This window comes from Rhynchophorus ferrugineus, unplaced genomic scaffold (assembly GCF_030347505.1).
Source record: "Rhynchophorus ferrugineus isolate W39M unplaced genomic scaffold, kcgeb_rfMv2 rfM2, whole genome shotgun sequence".
Lineage (NCBI taxonomy): Eukaryota > Metazoa > Arthropoda > Insecta > Coleoptera > Curculionidae > Rhynchophorus > Rhynchophorus ferrugineus.
The window spans coordinates 25,150,959-25,166,906 of NW_027472581.1; the positions used below are offsets into that span (position 1 = coordinate 25,150,959).

General features: G+C 31.5%; 1 protein-coding gene across 2 annotated transcripts in view; it reads right to left on the bottom strand.

Moving 5' to 3' along the window:
* Positions 1–2,069: 2,069 nt before the first annotated feature.
* Positions 2,070–15,948, bottom strand: part of LOC143190229 (uncharacterized) — a 61,632-nt gene continuing 47,753 nt past the window's right edge. For both annotated transcript variants that reach the window (XM_076394407.1, XM_076394406.1), the window contains exons 6-12: positions 8,801–9,041; positions 3,973–4,033; positions 3,826–3,914; positions 3,705–3,773; positions 2,567–2,647; positions 2,310–2,510; positions 2,070–2,258 (exon numbers count right to left, since the gene is read on the bottom strand). In XM_076394407.1, coding sequence (XP_076250522.1) covers positions 2,128–2,258; positions 2,310–2,510; positions 2,567–2,647; positions 3,705–3,773; positions 3,826–3,914; positions 3,973–4,033; positions 8,801–9,041 — 873 coding nt within the window. In that variant the 3' untranslated portion in view covers positions 2,070–2,127. The remainder of the gene's footprint in view (positions 2,259–2,309; positions 2,511–2,566; positions 2,648–3,704; positions 3,774–3,825; positions 3,915–3,972; positions 4,034–8,800; positions 9,042–15,948) is intronic.

Consider the following 15,948-nt stretch of genomic DNA (forward strand, 5'->3'; position numbering starts at 1 on the left):
AAGCAACGCAATAGCGTAGCAACATGTACATTATGCAACGAAAAAGGACACCCTGCCAGTTATAAAGGGTGTGTAGTGTACCAGATGAAAATAAAAGAACTTCAGCCAAATAAAAAGACAGATGTACAACGATTAAGACAACTCGACAACGCAAAAAACTCTGCACAGCCATCTGCAATTGAAAATAAAAAACTAGGAGAAACAGCACTTCGAACGGCAAAAAATATATACAACAAAAAAATTAGCGATAAACAAGTTAAAGTAAGAAAGCAGGAAACTGTAACCAACGAGCCAACCATCGTCAACCTGATGAAATTGCTCAGTGAATTTCAGACTGAAATACGACAAAATTCAGTTAGTTAGCAAACAGGATAGAAAAATCTCAAAACAGGTTAAAGAAAAAATTCGTTCTTAAGAATTATAATATGGAACGCAAAAGGGCTAAATCGGTGAGCCCGGATAGATATATAAATAAATACATTAAATACGGGGTTATGATGCATACTGGACAGTACAGCCTAGTGAACGTACTCGATGCGGAACAGCTCTAATAATAAAACAAAATATACAGCATTTCCAACAATACTAGATAAAAAAAGAAGAAATACATGAATAGAAATACATAGGAGCTATATATTGTTCACCAAGATACAAAATAACACAACAATACAGAGATTTATTTTTAAAATTAGGCCCAAGGTTTATTATTGGAGATTACTTTAATATTAAACACACAGTCTGGGGTTCACGATTAATACCTGGAAGAGGAAACGAATTACTCGCACCAATAAATATTACTAATTGTAACTATTAGGCATGGACCCACTTACTGGCTCACCGACAGTAATAAAGTACCAGACTTACTAGACTTTTACATTTCAAAAGGCATCTCATCAAATCAAGTACAAACCGAGAGCTTGTGCGAACTCTCATCTGATCACACTCTAGTAGTGTTTATAGTAGGCGCGACAATTCTGAAAAAAAAAACAAAGAAGCCTAATCTTACTAACACATTCACTAACTGGGACACGTTTAGATTTATAATACAGGAACAAATCAGTTTAAACTTAAGACTCATAAGTATAGACGATCTGGAGCTGCAAACCCGAAATATTATTTAACAAATTCGGTCTGCTGCAAAAGAAGCTATCCCGACGTCAAGAGAGAAATCAGAATATGAGGAAAATTACGCCTTCCCAAATGTATTTCAGCTTTTATATTTTGATGGGGTGTAGTATCCAGTAGGCATCAACCTCGAATTTTAATGTAATTTTTTTTTAAATGAGCCTCCAATATGAGAGCTATAGCTATGTGATTTGTTCTCAGAAATAGTTCTAATGTCATATCCCGCTGATTTAGCTCATTTGCGTTCCACGTTATAATTCTTATAAGAACGAATTAATTATTTTTGTATCTCTTTGCCTTGTTTTGGAATCTTCCATTTTTCTGCTTTGTTTGCTAACTGACTGAAATTCCCACGCATTTCAGTCTGAAATTCACTGAACAATTTCATCATGTCAACGAAGGTTGCCTCGTTTGTTACAGTTTCCTGCGTGTTTATTATTAGTAGATAGAATTTTTATTTCTCCAGGTTTTTAATTTTCAATGGCAGATGGCTTTGCAGAGTTTTGAGCTTCCTCGAATTGTCTTAATCGTTGTATTGCTGTGTTATTGATAAGTGTTAAGAATATGAATGTTTATCAATTAAAATGTCTGTGTGATACTTATAATGTAATTTAATTTAAATTTAAACTGTAAAAGTAAGTACAATCATCAATACAAAAAATATTAAAACTACAGCTAGCATACTTGTAACATATAAAGTATGTATATACAGGTAACAAATAGGGTTGTTTTATATAAAAACTGTAAGCATTACAACTGTTATATGCTAACAATATTTAACTATGTATGTTTCATTGTGTTTTGAGCCTTCTTAAGCTTGCATCTATAAGTTCGAAATGTTAGTTATACAAAGTGAATTCAATGAAAGCTTCACTTATTTCATTCCATCACCAAAGGTTTTCACCTCCATATTTTTGTCATAACTTTTTAAATTTCCATTCCAACTACAATTTTTATTTTTTTCTTTTACTGTGTTCCTTTCGTGTCTTTTTTAAAAATCCTTTATAAGTACATTCCATTAACTAGATAATCAGCATCATGTGCATAGCCTTTACCACCCTTTCTCAGTCGGCGTCGTACTACTCGTAAACGACAACCAATCAAAATAGCCATTACTGCCGTTATTATTAGACCTAAAACATATCAAGTTTTGAATCATCTCAAAAATGTGTAACGAATGGTACCTAAAGTAAGGGATAATATTGCTCCTTTAGGAATATGTGATGGTCCATCTTGGGTATCATCTGTTAATTTATATGCAATAACCTCTGGATACTGTTCATGGTGGGGTGTTGTTTTTATTTTCGCCTTGCCATGTTCCATACTATCTTTTGAATGTTTTAAATCATGTGCCAATTTTTCTTGCACATGTTTAGAATTAACGCCTGTAAAAATGTTGCTATGAAAGTGATTACTGGTACTACTATTTAATAATACATACCTGTATCTGTTGCTTTATTTTGGCTGATGATGGGTTTCTGTGTAATCGTTTCCGTGACGTGATTGAATCCTTCTGTTTTGTCTGTCAATTAGAAACAAAGAAACAAACAATAGACAGGAAAATAATGTTGGTTTTGAAGTATGAAACAAAAATCATTTAATTAAATTAGTGTCTATAAATTAGTGGCTCTTATTAAAACTACAACTTTTTTACAAATCGATCTCTAAATGTGACTTTAACCTAATATATAAAATTCTTCTTGTAATTGTAAACATTAAAATACAATAAAACATTTGTAGGATATTATTCCATTCCATAGAATAATTCCATTCCTTTTTACAAAACCACAGAACATTTAAATATAAAAGTAATTCTACTTCGTTTAAAATTAAATTATAAGTTGCATGTTATGTATTATTATTATAATAGTATTCATAATTATATTTTTTCTTTTCTCTTTTAAAGTTAGTTCGTGAAGGAATTTATACAGCTCTGTCTCGCTTATAGTAACGTTGGAAAATATAATCACATATAAAACTAACTGCGCAAGCAATTATCTCAGTCCTTTACTCTCTCATAATTTGTACAGGAAAGGATTCGTACATCTTCGTCTGACATTACGAATTGAAAAAAACAGTAGAATCGTGTCGAATATAAGTAACTATCGATCGGCTGTTTCGACTGTTTTCAGTAGATAGTTCCACTAAATATAACTGTTTATGCTCGGCATCGACTTCAAAGTCATCAGTTGGCAGTAGTTAAAATAATAATGTAAATAGATAAATAGGTTTAGGTAGGTATTAAGCCAAATTGTTGTGAATATAGTCAAATATAAAATACGTGTAGTAGATAGGTTAAATAAAGTTTTTGTTTATTTTTATTTGGTTATTGCAACTATTATTATGTACCTATTTTATTTTAAAAGGTTTTTTTTGTATTCAAAATCTTAAAGTTTAATTATTTTTTACTTTTTAGTGAATCGGTTTAATTTTTTTTGTAAAAATATTTTATTTATATTCTGTTAACGTTCACGGCGCCCCAACTTACAATAGTATGCTTTTCTACCAAAATATTATCTAGATATAATTTATATGGCAAAACTAGAAATAATTTATATAGTTTAAAATAAAACTGTCACCTGATATTATAGGTGGTTGGATGTTTTCGATTTCGTGATAATTAGTTTGAGGCGGATATCTTGGCTCGTCTAAAAAAACTCGTATAAACAAATTATTTTACACCAAACAAGCTGAACTCACCGATAGGCCAATTTTCCTGTTGAATCGGTTGCCTGTAGTTCTCGCCGTAATATCCAGGTATTTTCGGATATTCCGGATATTGCATTTGACTGGAATGAATTAAAATCAATAGTCGATCTGCACCGAGTTATGTTTAAAAGTATTTACCTGTTTCCATCGATATGAGGCGTAAGATCTTTATTAGGGTATAATGGATTAGCATTGTTATCTGTAACAAATTATCAAGTTACTTGATTTTTGTAATAATTGTTTTACCTATGATTTAAATTTGTTGATAATCTTCTTATTGCAGTTTTATACCCCGTCACAATACTTGATAATAATATATCTGCTCAGGTATCCGTAAAATTAATGAGGAAGAACTTTTTAATTTTGTAAATATTAAGCTTGGCGATACATTAATTAAGTAAAAATTGTCTATTTTACCAGCACTGTGAGTAGATGTTATTTTCATCAGTATTTGAGACAACATTTAAAAACTTTTAACAAATTGAAATCATTTATTACAGTTGTTTCAATTAATATGTCATAATTATAATTAATCAACGGACAGAACCGGATGCATTTAAAACATATCACTATATTGCATTAATTTTAAATAGAATTAGTTTCGTTGTAAAAGTTGTTCAAGTAAATTGGCTCGATTTGGTTAGTAGATGTTACTATTGACTATTGTAGAATAATTTTGTATTGCTTTTCTGCTGTGCAGTTGAGCTCTGAGAAATATTTTACTTAAAAAATAGTAAGTCGTGCTCATGAATCCTTCCATGAAATAATCGTTTGAAGCGGCGATAATAATGAACAAATAATCAAGTTTTTCATAAAAAAACATTCATAAGAACTGATGTGATTTAGCAATAGTAATATTTGTTTGATTTAGAAAAAGAAATTTGATAAAGAAAATTATAATGTATTATAGTTACGTATCTCTTATTAATCAGATTGTGTTAGTATTTAATTTCCCTTTTAACATTGGCCAAGAAGACAGTAATAATTATACAATAGAAATTTTAACAGTAGTTTTCAGGTTATAACTAGTAATTAAAAGTCAAAAATTATATTTTTATATATAAATTCAGCTTGCTTTTGTCTACAAAATTGTCGACGTATTTATTTTATATTTTTGGACGAATGCTTTCACATACTCTTTATTCAAAATTTTCAACGGAAACTGTTTGTTAAAATTACGTTTACGTTATCATATTAACTGTCGTTATGAAAGAAATTATAATTACGATTAATTTGTGTTTGTAAAATTGAAAAATAGTCGATAAATTCACTTAAAAATTATTTCCTGTCTATGAGAGGACAGTACTTAACTAATTTGAATGTTTAATAAGGTTCAGCTCCATTAAAAATCAAATTATATCTGACAAATATATTTTATCACATTCTCACTCATTTGTTAAATTATTGAAAGTTAAATATTAAAAAAATAAAGATGAGTTAATTTCATACAGCAAGTTTTTTATTTTTTTATTTTTTAGGAACTTGCATGTATTTTGATCAGAGATATCTATTGGTGAAAATATCAATATAAGCAACTGTTAAATTCGATGGTTTTAACATTTCTCTACATAAAATAATATTTGACATAATTTGAACCATTCATATCGATATCAAAGTATATATAATAAAGTAGTGTATTGAAATGTGAATGAAACTGTTATAGCAGATGTCTGTCGACATCGACATCAAACTGAGCAAAATCCTTTTGCATGACAGCGTTTGGCCACAAGTAACAACAGCAGGATACATTATTTTAGCTCGAATTGGAAGTTTCGCCCCACTCAGCGTACTCACCAGACATAGCACCTTCTAATTACTACTTGTAGGATGGTTTCGAAATTCTGAAATGGTACGGAAATACATCCAAGATCAATTATAAAAAAAGTTGTGAAAGGCGATTAAAAATATTGTTCTACCAATTATTCTTGATAAATGACTATGTAAAATGAGGAAATAATCAGAATACTTAATAGTTCAATTGAAAAGTTCCCGGCCTGACACATAGATGACGCTACTAGAATTAAATCCATATGTTTTTTAATTAGTCCTAACCATTCGAAGATGCGTGTATTAATTTGACAGCTGTCAGATCATTTGTTTGTAAATTATAGTATTTTGAGTGAAGCAACTTTTGTTATTGTGAAAAAAATTGATAAAAAGGAATTTCGCGTGTTGATAAAATATTGTTTTTGAAGGGAAAAAATACAGTTGAAGCAAAAACTTGTTTTGATGCCGAGTTTCCGTATATTGCCTCAGAAAAATCAATCACTAAGGATTGGTATGCTAAATTTAGACGTGGTGAAATGAGCGCCGAAGACGGTGAACGCAGTGGACGCCCAAAAGAGGTTGTTACCGATGAAAACATTTAAAAAATCCACAAAATGATTTTAAATGACCGTAAATTGAAATTGAATGAAATAGCAGACACTCTAAAGATATCAACTGAACATGTACATTATACCATTCACGAATATTTTAGTATGAGAAAGCTCTGTGTAAAGTGGGTGCCGCGCCGCGCAAACTCACTTTTGACTAGAAACAACGACGAGTTGATTCGGAGCAGTGTTTGAAGATGATCAAGCGTAATAAACCCGAATTTTTGCGTCGATATGTGACAATGAATGAAACATGGCTCCATCATTTCACTCCGAAGTCCAATCAACAGTTATCCGAGTGAACTGCACACGATGAACCCGCTCCAAAGCGTGGGAACAGTTGGCTGGCAAGATTATGGCGTCTGTATTTTGGGATGCGCATGGAATAATTTTCATTGACTACCTTGAAAAAGGAAGGACCATCGCAGCGACTATTATATAACGTTAATGAACCGTTTCAAGGACGAAATCGCCGAAAATCGACCGCATTTGAAGAAAAAGAAAGTGCTGCTTCACCAAGGCACCGTGTCACAAGTCAGTGAAAACGATGGCAAAAATCCATGAACTGGGATTCGAATTGCTTTCTCATCCACCGTATTCTCCAGATCTGGCCCCCAGTGACTATTTCCTTTTCTCATATCCCAAAAGAATACTCGCTGGGAATACATTTTCGGCGAATGAAGCGGTGATCGCAGAAACTGAGACTAATTTTGAAGCAAAGGACAAATCGTACTACAAAAATGGTATCGAAAAGTGGGAGGGTCGCTATAATCAGTGTGTGTTGAAGGGCATTATGTTGAATAAAAATAGCCACAGACACGCAATGTAAAAAATTGAACAATATGTTTTATCAGCATATCTACGATCGGTACTAATACGATACGATCTTCCCTAATAATGAATAACAGACTAAACTATGGTATATTCAAAATAACAGTGGACTGACGTCATCAAGATATTTAGTGTATTGCCTGTCGCAATTTGTAAATTTATTTTAGAATGAGAATATATTGTCTGATGTTTTCAAACATGTAACCGAATCAACATACAAAAGTCGTCCGGTTGTCAAACGTCAATAGTTATTTTATAATTTATTTTGATAAATTTCGATTCGCTGCTTATTATTACTCTGCTTGAAAATGCCGGAGCTAGACAGAATAGATTGCGTCTCTAATCAGTTAGGTCGAACAGGAACGAGATAATGGAGGCCCTCTCTTGCCAGTAAAATGCATTACAGCAGCAGCAGGTGCCGGTTTTATTGAAAATAATTTTTACCGTGTTGCAGCTGCACTGAATATTACTATGGGCGCAGTTACTAAAATTTCTCAAAAAATTAAAAATATAATTTTGGATTAACGGAAAAGAAACCGTCTCACGGAAAAGAAACCGTCAAACCGTATCAGGTGACAAATCAAGATCAGCTTGATGTTAGCTCTAACAGAGATCAAATATATGAAATGTATAAAAACAATACGTATTTTTTCAATATAAAGATAATTTAATACAATTATTTCAGAGGTAACTGTAAGTCTGGAAAGTATCCATAGAAAGCTTAGAGATATGCGTGAGTATATATATTTGAGTGATGTTTCAATTTGTGTCTTTAGATGAGATATGGATGAGACAAAATGATAATTAATATAGTGCTAGGACAACAAAAGTTGATGGAAAAAAGTAAAGGTTGGAATAAAGATTGATTAGGTTTTATCAATTATAACATTTATTAATAATTCATGACAGTTATACTGTTCTTCATGCTGGGAAAAGTAATGGTTAATAACACCTTCGGTTTGAATGAACTCAATCAGATACATCGAAGAAGAAATTGACAAATGATGGAACCGTGAACAAATGTTAGATAGATTGAAAATTAACAATTATTCGCTTGCATGAAACTTTCTGAATGTGGGATTATGACTCAATGCTGACAATTTCCAAGACAGGATGATGAAGGTGGAAACAACTAAAGGTGAGTATATAATTAATATACGATAACTGCAGGAAATGATTTGGTTAAAATGTGTGAGAAGAGAAAGACTACTGATTTGCAGATATAACAAATTCACTAGGGAGAATGCAGAACTCAGAATGAAAGCTCTGAGTTAATGCGGCGTTTTTGACGTCACCAATTTAAATGATAAGTTCACTGTTTTATTGAACGGACTTTTATATAGTCTATTCAAAGTTTTTTTAGTAATGCGTCATGGATATTTTTTGGCACAGATAGTAGCAGAAGATATAAAATATACAGTGATATCAAGATGACTTGACAAGTAAACACGCCATCGAAGGAAACAAGAACTAAACGTAAAAAGGTAAATATGCTCTCGAATGAAAGTAAAATACGTTTCTTAGATATACAATTATTAATTAGGTGAATTAGGCCGCCAGGGGGATACCACTACATAAAATCATAGTTGATGCGGCAACATTGCAATTTTTCGACGTCACAAATATCCATTTACGCATTACTAAAAAACTTTGAATAGACTATAGCCCACTTTAGCTGGGGTTTTATAAAAATATGAGTTTTATGTTGCACAAGAATGATCTGAATTTGAAATGAAAACATAAAATAGTATTAAACCAACCCTGGTACTGTCCGACTTGTAGGCCCTGTTGAAGCGCCCCGATCTGCGTCTGTCTGGAAACGGGCCAATTATTGCTCAGGTAGTTCGGAGCGGGCACGTACTGGGTCCTTCCAGGGTTCCTGACGTCCGGCACCGGGCGCAGGAAATCCGCTTCCTGTTGCAGGGGTAGCTGTTGCGGCGGTGGAGGCGGTCTGTACACCGGCTGGAAGTTCGACGGCACCAATTTAGACGGCTGCTGCAGCTGAAACCGGTCCTATTATTAGAGGATGAAAGGAGCGGCGAAAAAACAAAGGAATTAAACGGGCCAGTTAAAAGAATAAATCTTATCGGGGCAAGTGCCCACGGCAACGGCATTAAGTAATAAAAAGTAACGATGACGACGAGGAAATTTCTTGTTATAACAACGATTATGTGGATTAGTGTACACGGTGTATCATTCACGGATAGAATAAAAAATGCGTCGAAATTAGAAACGCCTTCAGGCTACAATGAAATAAATACAAGGGATACTTGATCGGTTTTAATGCACAATCAAATATTGTTGTGAGTGAAAATATCAGTTGAGTACTAGAGACAAAAAATAGGAAACTGATATGTTTAAAACTCGTTATCAAATATACTTTTGAAGAAAGATCAACGAATTATAAGTGGTCAATTTATACATTTAAGGAAAAATATTTTAGGAAATATATTTTTATATTTCTGTTACTCCTTAGATTTTGTTTCTATCTGTTTAACAATTTTCAATATCCAAGTTTATAATTCCGAACAGCAATACCTTTTTTATTTATTTCTAAAATGCTCTAGAAGTTTTGATACCTCTTCTTTCCATACGCTATTTCAGTATTTTATAGGTAGTTACACTCAGGATCCGTCTTTATCATATAATTCACCTAGCTTGATTTTAAAAATTGTAATTATTATAACTAGGACTAAAACTAGGACTAACTAGGAAAGTAATATTTATTTTGAGGGAAGTAATCTAAGAAGATAACCTTTACGCCATCAAGATGTAGAATATATTGCCCATTGCAGTATGTAAATCAGTTTTAATATCAGACAATAGACAATTCCAACCAACCAAAACATAACCGAATTAACTTAGAAAATCGCCCATTTGTCAAATGCCTGCAAAATTCCTCAAAACATTACTTATAATAATTACGGATTATAAGTCGCCAAACGTTGTTTTGGCACTTTTCTTGTTTTTTTTAAATTTCAAATAGCTGCTTATTATTACTCTGATTGGAAATGCTGAAGCCAACAGATAGTTAGTCCGAAACAGATTACATCTCTAGTCAGTAACTTTGAACAGGAACGAGGTAATAAGGACCCCTTCTTACCAGCAAAATTTGTTAGAGAGGTAAGTATTCATACTATTAAATATTAAGTTACTAGAGTTTTTATTACAAATATTTTTATTGTATTGTAGCTTTACTGAATATTAGTACTAAAATCCCTCAAAAAGACCAACGATATATAAGTATTTCAAACTATTATTTCGTGAATATAAATGAAATGTTTACTTGCCCTTTATGTAATTTACTTTTTTAGAAACAACAGGCCACAGCATATTTGTCACTGCGTATTTAATCAGATCGGACTGTTATTGGTAATGCTGTAAAGAATTAATAGAATATCTAATCGCAGGTCTAGAAAGATATACAGCTATAGTACTTCAATTGCTTCGATAATATATGCCTATGATATACATAGCCTGTTCAAAGTTATTTTGTACATATGTCATTTAAATTAGTGACATCAAAACGTCGCAATGTTGACACATCACCTCTGATTTTTGAAAAACTGTTATCAATTGACAAAAATGTTATCAAATATAATTTATTTTAATATTATAGTACATCTAAAAACTACAGTTAATTATACAGCCACAATAGTTTATATGTTAGAGTTATAACCTCTTATCACTATTGCTTTCAATAATTTTGCATATGTCTGACAACTGGACGACTTCGACAGACTCAATCGTTTGCGTGTTCGAAGTCAGATCAGATCAGTCGGACAGCATTGTGTCTCTTTAACTTGAAAAAATGATAATGAGAATATTCCGGATGAGAAGTTCCAATCCGGAAGTTAATAATTCATAATAAAATATAAAACTGACGAATCGACCAAGCTGCAAGGAGCTATTGCTTCGCTAAGATGGTGCTTTGTAGAAGAGGAACGTTACAACCTGACATCTGTAAGTTAGGAGTATTTCAAATCTGATACCAAAGGTAAATTATGCGTATTTCTATCCCAGATCATATTAAAAATAAATGATTTGAACATATTTGTCGTATAAAGAGTTAACAAATTCTTAATGATTCCATACAGACAATGATAAAATTGACTTTTCGAAGAGAAAATGAAACGAGCAGCTCCAAGAATACATCGATTCAGATCTTATTACAGTATTTGTGACCGGAGCCGTTACAATTGATTGTCAACAGCGACGAGATCTGATGAAGGAAGTTTCGCGACACTAACAGAGCTTAAGAGTTGAAACGTAGAAATTGAGATTCAAAAAGAAAACACTATTTGTGGATAGTTTTACTTTTCCAGTTTATTTTACAAAACAGAAAATCTGAAAGCCATTAAGTAATTACAGGAAATTTTCGGTGAACATTTTCCATCAACAATTCAACAATCATGTCAATTGTAATTATAATATTCGGAACTACTCCGGTTTTACTCAAAACAATTTTTTTCTCAAATAAAACAGATGATTCTCAACCAACTGCAACGATGCAAATAGAATTAGTAAATCTTATGTCTTATAGATCATCAATATCTATAAGAATATTTTATCAGATAGGCATATCCCAAATACGTATGAAATAAATAATTTATAATAGTATAGTAATTTCTTATAGTGAGTTCAATGTTTCTTCAATAATTCTATACTTTTTCTTCTTTGCTCTCCTATATTTTTTGACTTTCATTTCTGATTAATTATTAGCTTATTTTTTTTATTAATTACATCACACATTAACATAGATATGCTTAGTACAATCTTAATTTAAAACTATTGTTCTATTGTACTTGCATTAATATACAATCAAAGCTAGTACGGGTTTAATACATCAGTATGTATTTCATTATGTATGTATTCAAATTAAAATAAAACTAAACTACTTAAGCTAAAGTTAGGAATACACTTGTATACTAAACAAGTTCGTGTGGTTTGGTTCTCTTCAATCTTCTGATTTATTGCGTGTTGTCTAGTAGCTGTATTGCTTCCACGCTGCTATGATTTAGCAGCCTTATTTCATCTTTTAAGGTAAAATCTTGGATCCCTTCGTGAATCCATTTGATTTCGTTAGTTATGTAGCGATAACTATTGGTAATTAATCGTAGAATTTTATTTTGGGTACGTTGGACTATGATGAAGTTGGTTTGATGTCTTAGTGCAACCCCATATTTGTACCCCATAAGTCCAAATTACCTTTCTAATTAACTGATAAACCAGTCTCTTTGATTTTAGGTCAAGTTGAGAGTATCTTCCAACTAACCAGTACAGTTGCTTGACGATGTTTCCGGTTTAACTAGCATCGAGATATATTTCGAGGTATTTGGGTGATTCTGCTTGAGGAATCGGGCATCCGTCAAGTGATATAATCAGTTTTTTGTCATTTCGCTGCAACGCAAAATTAATATGGACAGATTTGGAGCTATTAAGCTGTAATTCTTGTTATGTAAATCTTGTTGACCACTACTTGTACTTTTTCTACAATCTTAGACAGATATAACATACATATTTTGTCATGATAACTGTGTTATCGGTAAATGTTCCAAGTACTGTTTATTTTGTTGTTGGGATATCAGCAGTATAAAGCAAATATAGAAGTGATTCCAAGACACTACCATGTGGAACTCTAGCCGAAATTGGTCTAAGGGTTGACAATGTCATCAAATATTAGTGAGTAAATGTAAATGATCCCTTAGTATTATTATTTAGGTAGATTCGTACGATTTTGTAGGATCATTCAGATTAGAAAAATATCGATATATAAAAATATCGATATATTGTTTTCGATATTTTTCAAAACATACTGACAATCGGAACAATATTGATATTTTTCAGGTTTATTATACTAAAAGAAAAAGGTCATTGATTCGAAAAAAATTAAATTAAAATTATTTTATGAATGATGTTTGTGTTAAATCTATCTTTAATTAGCAGGAATACATGCATCAAGTGATTCTGTAGCTGTCGTGGTATTCCGATAAAAACAATATTTAATAAATATACAAAATTTAAGTAGTATGTAATAAAAAACAGTGTCACTAAAACGAATGTAATTCAAAATTTGTTGATTGAAATGTTCTGAAACCTCAGCAAGTGTACTCTTGTATTTGAAATGGTTACATAATATGAATATATTTGTATTAGTAGGTCAAACCAAATACTTTTCCGACGATGTGTTATGTTATGACAAAACAGTTGCTCGAAAAACCAAACCTAATGAAGATTTATTTCCATTATTAATGGTGCCAATGTCTCAACGCTCATAGAATAATGACGGTTTTTATTAGATTAAAGTGATTCTGACTAATATTTCAGAGACGTCAATTAGCCTCAACGCCAGCAAAGCTCTCAACAAATATCACGATCGATGGACAAGAAATGAAAAGCAATTGTGCCCTAACATCGCATATTACTTTGAAAAAATACGCAATTTGAATGATGTGTAAATGAATATTTGATTTTATGTTATTATTAAGTGTAATATGTATCTGCCATTAGTGTTTATACTATTCGTAATAGGTTGATCTCTTCATTTCTCAATTTTTTATAACGCCACAGTAAAAAGTGTGATGTGAGGTAAATATGATGGGTAGGAAAATATTTTGATGGATTTCGCTGGTCGATGTTCCCTCGGAATATTCGAGATAACTTTGTTTCACTTCATTAACGTGAATAATTTTTGCTAAAAATAATAAAAATTATTATTGATTTTAATAGTTGCAGTTTGCAGTTCGAATGTTTCGCTTTTCCTTCTATAATATCTGGCCATGATTCTTAAGACACTAGGATATTTTAGGTAATCTCCTGACTAATATATCACGTAATTACAAGTTTTTATTATGTTCAGACATAATTGTTGTCGGATTTTCCAATGTTGCCTATAAAGACATTTACAGTTACAATCACAAACATGAAGTACATCAATGTCTCAGAAGTACTCGTCGAAGTCGCTACTATCACAACAATAGGAGGACCGTCCTGTCGCCTTAACTACTGCGCCACCAGATATATTCAGAAATTATTCTAAAAACGCGTTACTTCATCCAAATGATATAATGATATAATAAGTTGAGTGAATATCCAAAGATCCTATTGGCTCGAAAAAATAATGTAAAGATAAATCATCAAAACATATCGTCCGCCACTACAATTTGATGTTTGATATAATTGCTGAATTATTTTCCATGTTAGAAGTTATTTAAAAAAGTCTTAGGTAATGTCACACGATATGAAAGAATATGAAAATTAAAAAATTTATTTTATATATTCCCTTATATTTATATTCGAAATTCGCGACTATCGCAACAGTAGGAGGACCGTCGTGTCGCCTTAACCATTGCGCCGCCAAGCATATTCAGAAATTATTCTAAAAACGCATTACTTCCTCCAAAAGATATAAAGATATAATAAGTTGAGTGGATATCCAAAGATCCTATTGCCTCGAAAAAATAATGTAAAGATAAATCATCAAAACATATCGTCCGTCACTACAATTTGATGTTTGATATAATTGCTCAATTATTTCTCATGTTAGAAGTTATTTAAAAAAGTCTTAGGTAATGTCACAAGATATGAAAGAATATGAAGATTAAACAATTTATTCTATATATTGCCTTATATTTATGTATTTTTTCACTAAATTATATAGTTCTGTTTTCAGGTTCTTATTCAAGTGTCTAAAAATCTCTTAAAATTACTAGAGATATAGGAAAAAGTCTCAAAAAATAAGTACTGATACAAAATTATTGTTCATGTTTTAAGTAACAACCCACTTCAAGGAATAAGCGTTGAATATGATGGAAAGGGGGTAAGACAATATGGTGCAAATGTTCTTTCCTAAGATAGACGACTAACGGATGTTTGAAAATTCTCAAACGTGAAGACGTAACATTCTCGAAAGTAATGGTAATGTAATGGTATTAAAGATTTTCATTATGGTTATAAGACCTCATAAGACCATTAAAATTAAGGAGATAGTCAAAGTTTCCATAAAGTAGATAGATAAAAATAACATCTAACCAGATCTTGTTTTTTGGTCACAAAAATGATCAAAAATTAGTTAGAAAATAACCAAGTAAGACAGTTGAAAAGTTAATTGATAAAATAATATAAAACTTAAGATCCATTACACATATAAGAGTTTATTAGTTCCTTTATTTGATAAATTTCAATGTTCGTTATAAAAATTATACTTTGAATTAATTATTTATATAAAATTACTATGGTATCCAGATTGTACTTATTACTCAAAAAATATTTGCATATCATACTACTTGCTGAAGACATGGCATACTAAAACAAATGAAATAAAATCTGCATATGTAACTATAACTTTGTGTATAAGAATATGCCCACCACTGGATATCATAATTGTTAACCTCCCCAAGCCGAGGGTGTTAAACATCTTAGTATGCATCTGGACCGATGCTTAACGTAGACCTAGACGAAAATAACTTGAACTTAAACTATATCAAATATATTGCCTTATTGGACGTAAATCCTAGTTATCATTAGATAACAAGGTATTGCTATACGAATCAATAATTAAGACTATTTGGTAATATGGATCCAACTATAGGCTACTGCTAACAAGTCTAATAGAGCAATCATACAACAGATCCAAAACAAGTTGTTGCCGTGCCATTGTGGATGCTTCGTGCTATGTCTTTAATGAAGTTATATAACTCGATATCCATCTAGAACTCATAATGGGTAAATGTTTGTGTTAAGTATTTTAAAGTGTTAGTGCAATCCAATGTAAATGTGCGACGTGATAGTGAAGAGCGTGGACTAAAATATTTAAGACCATCCAATCTAGTGATGGGACCTTAGAATAACATTTAGAAAAGAACTAAATAATTAAGATAATATTTTATACAGGATATAATCACAAGAA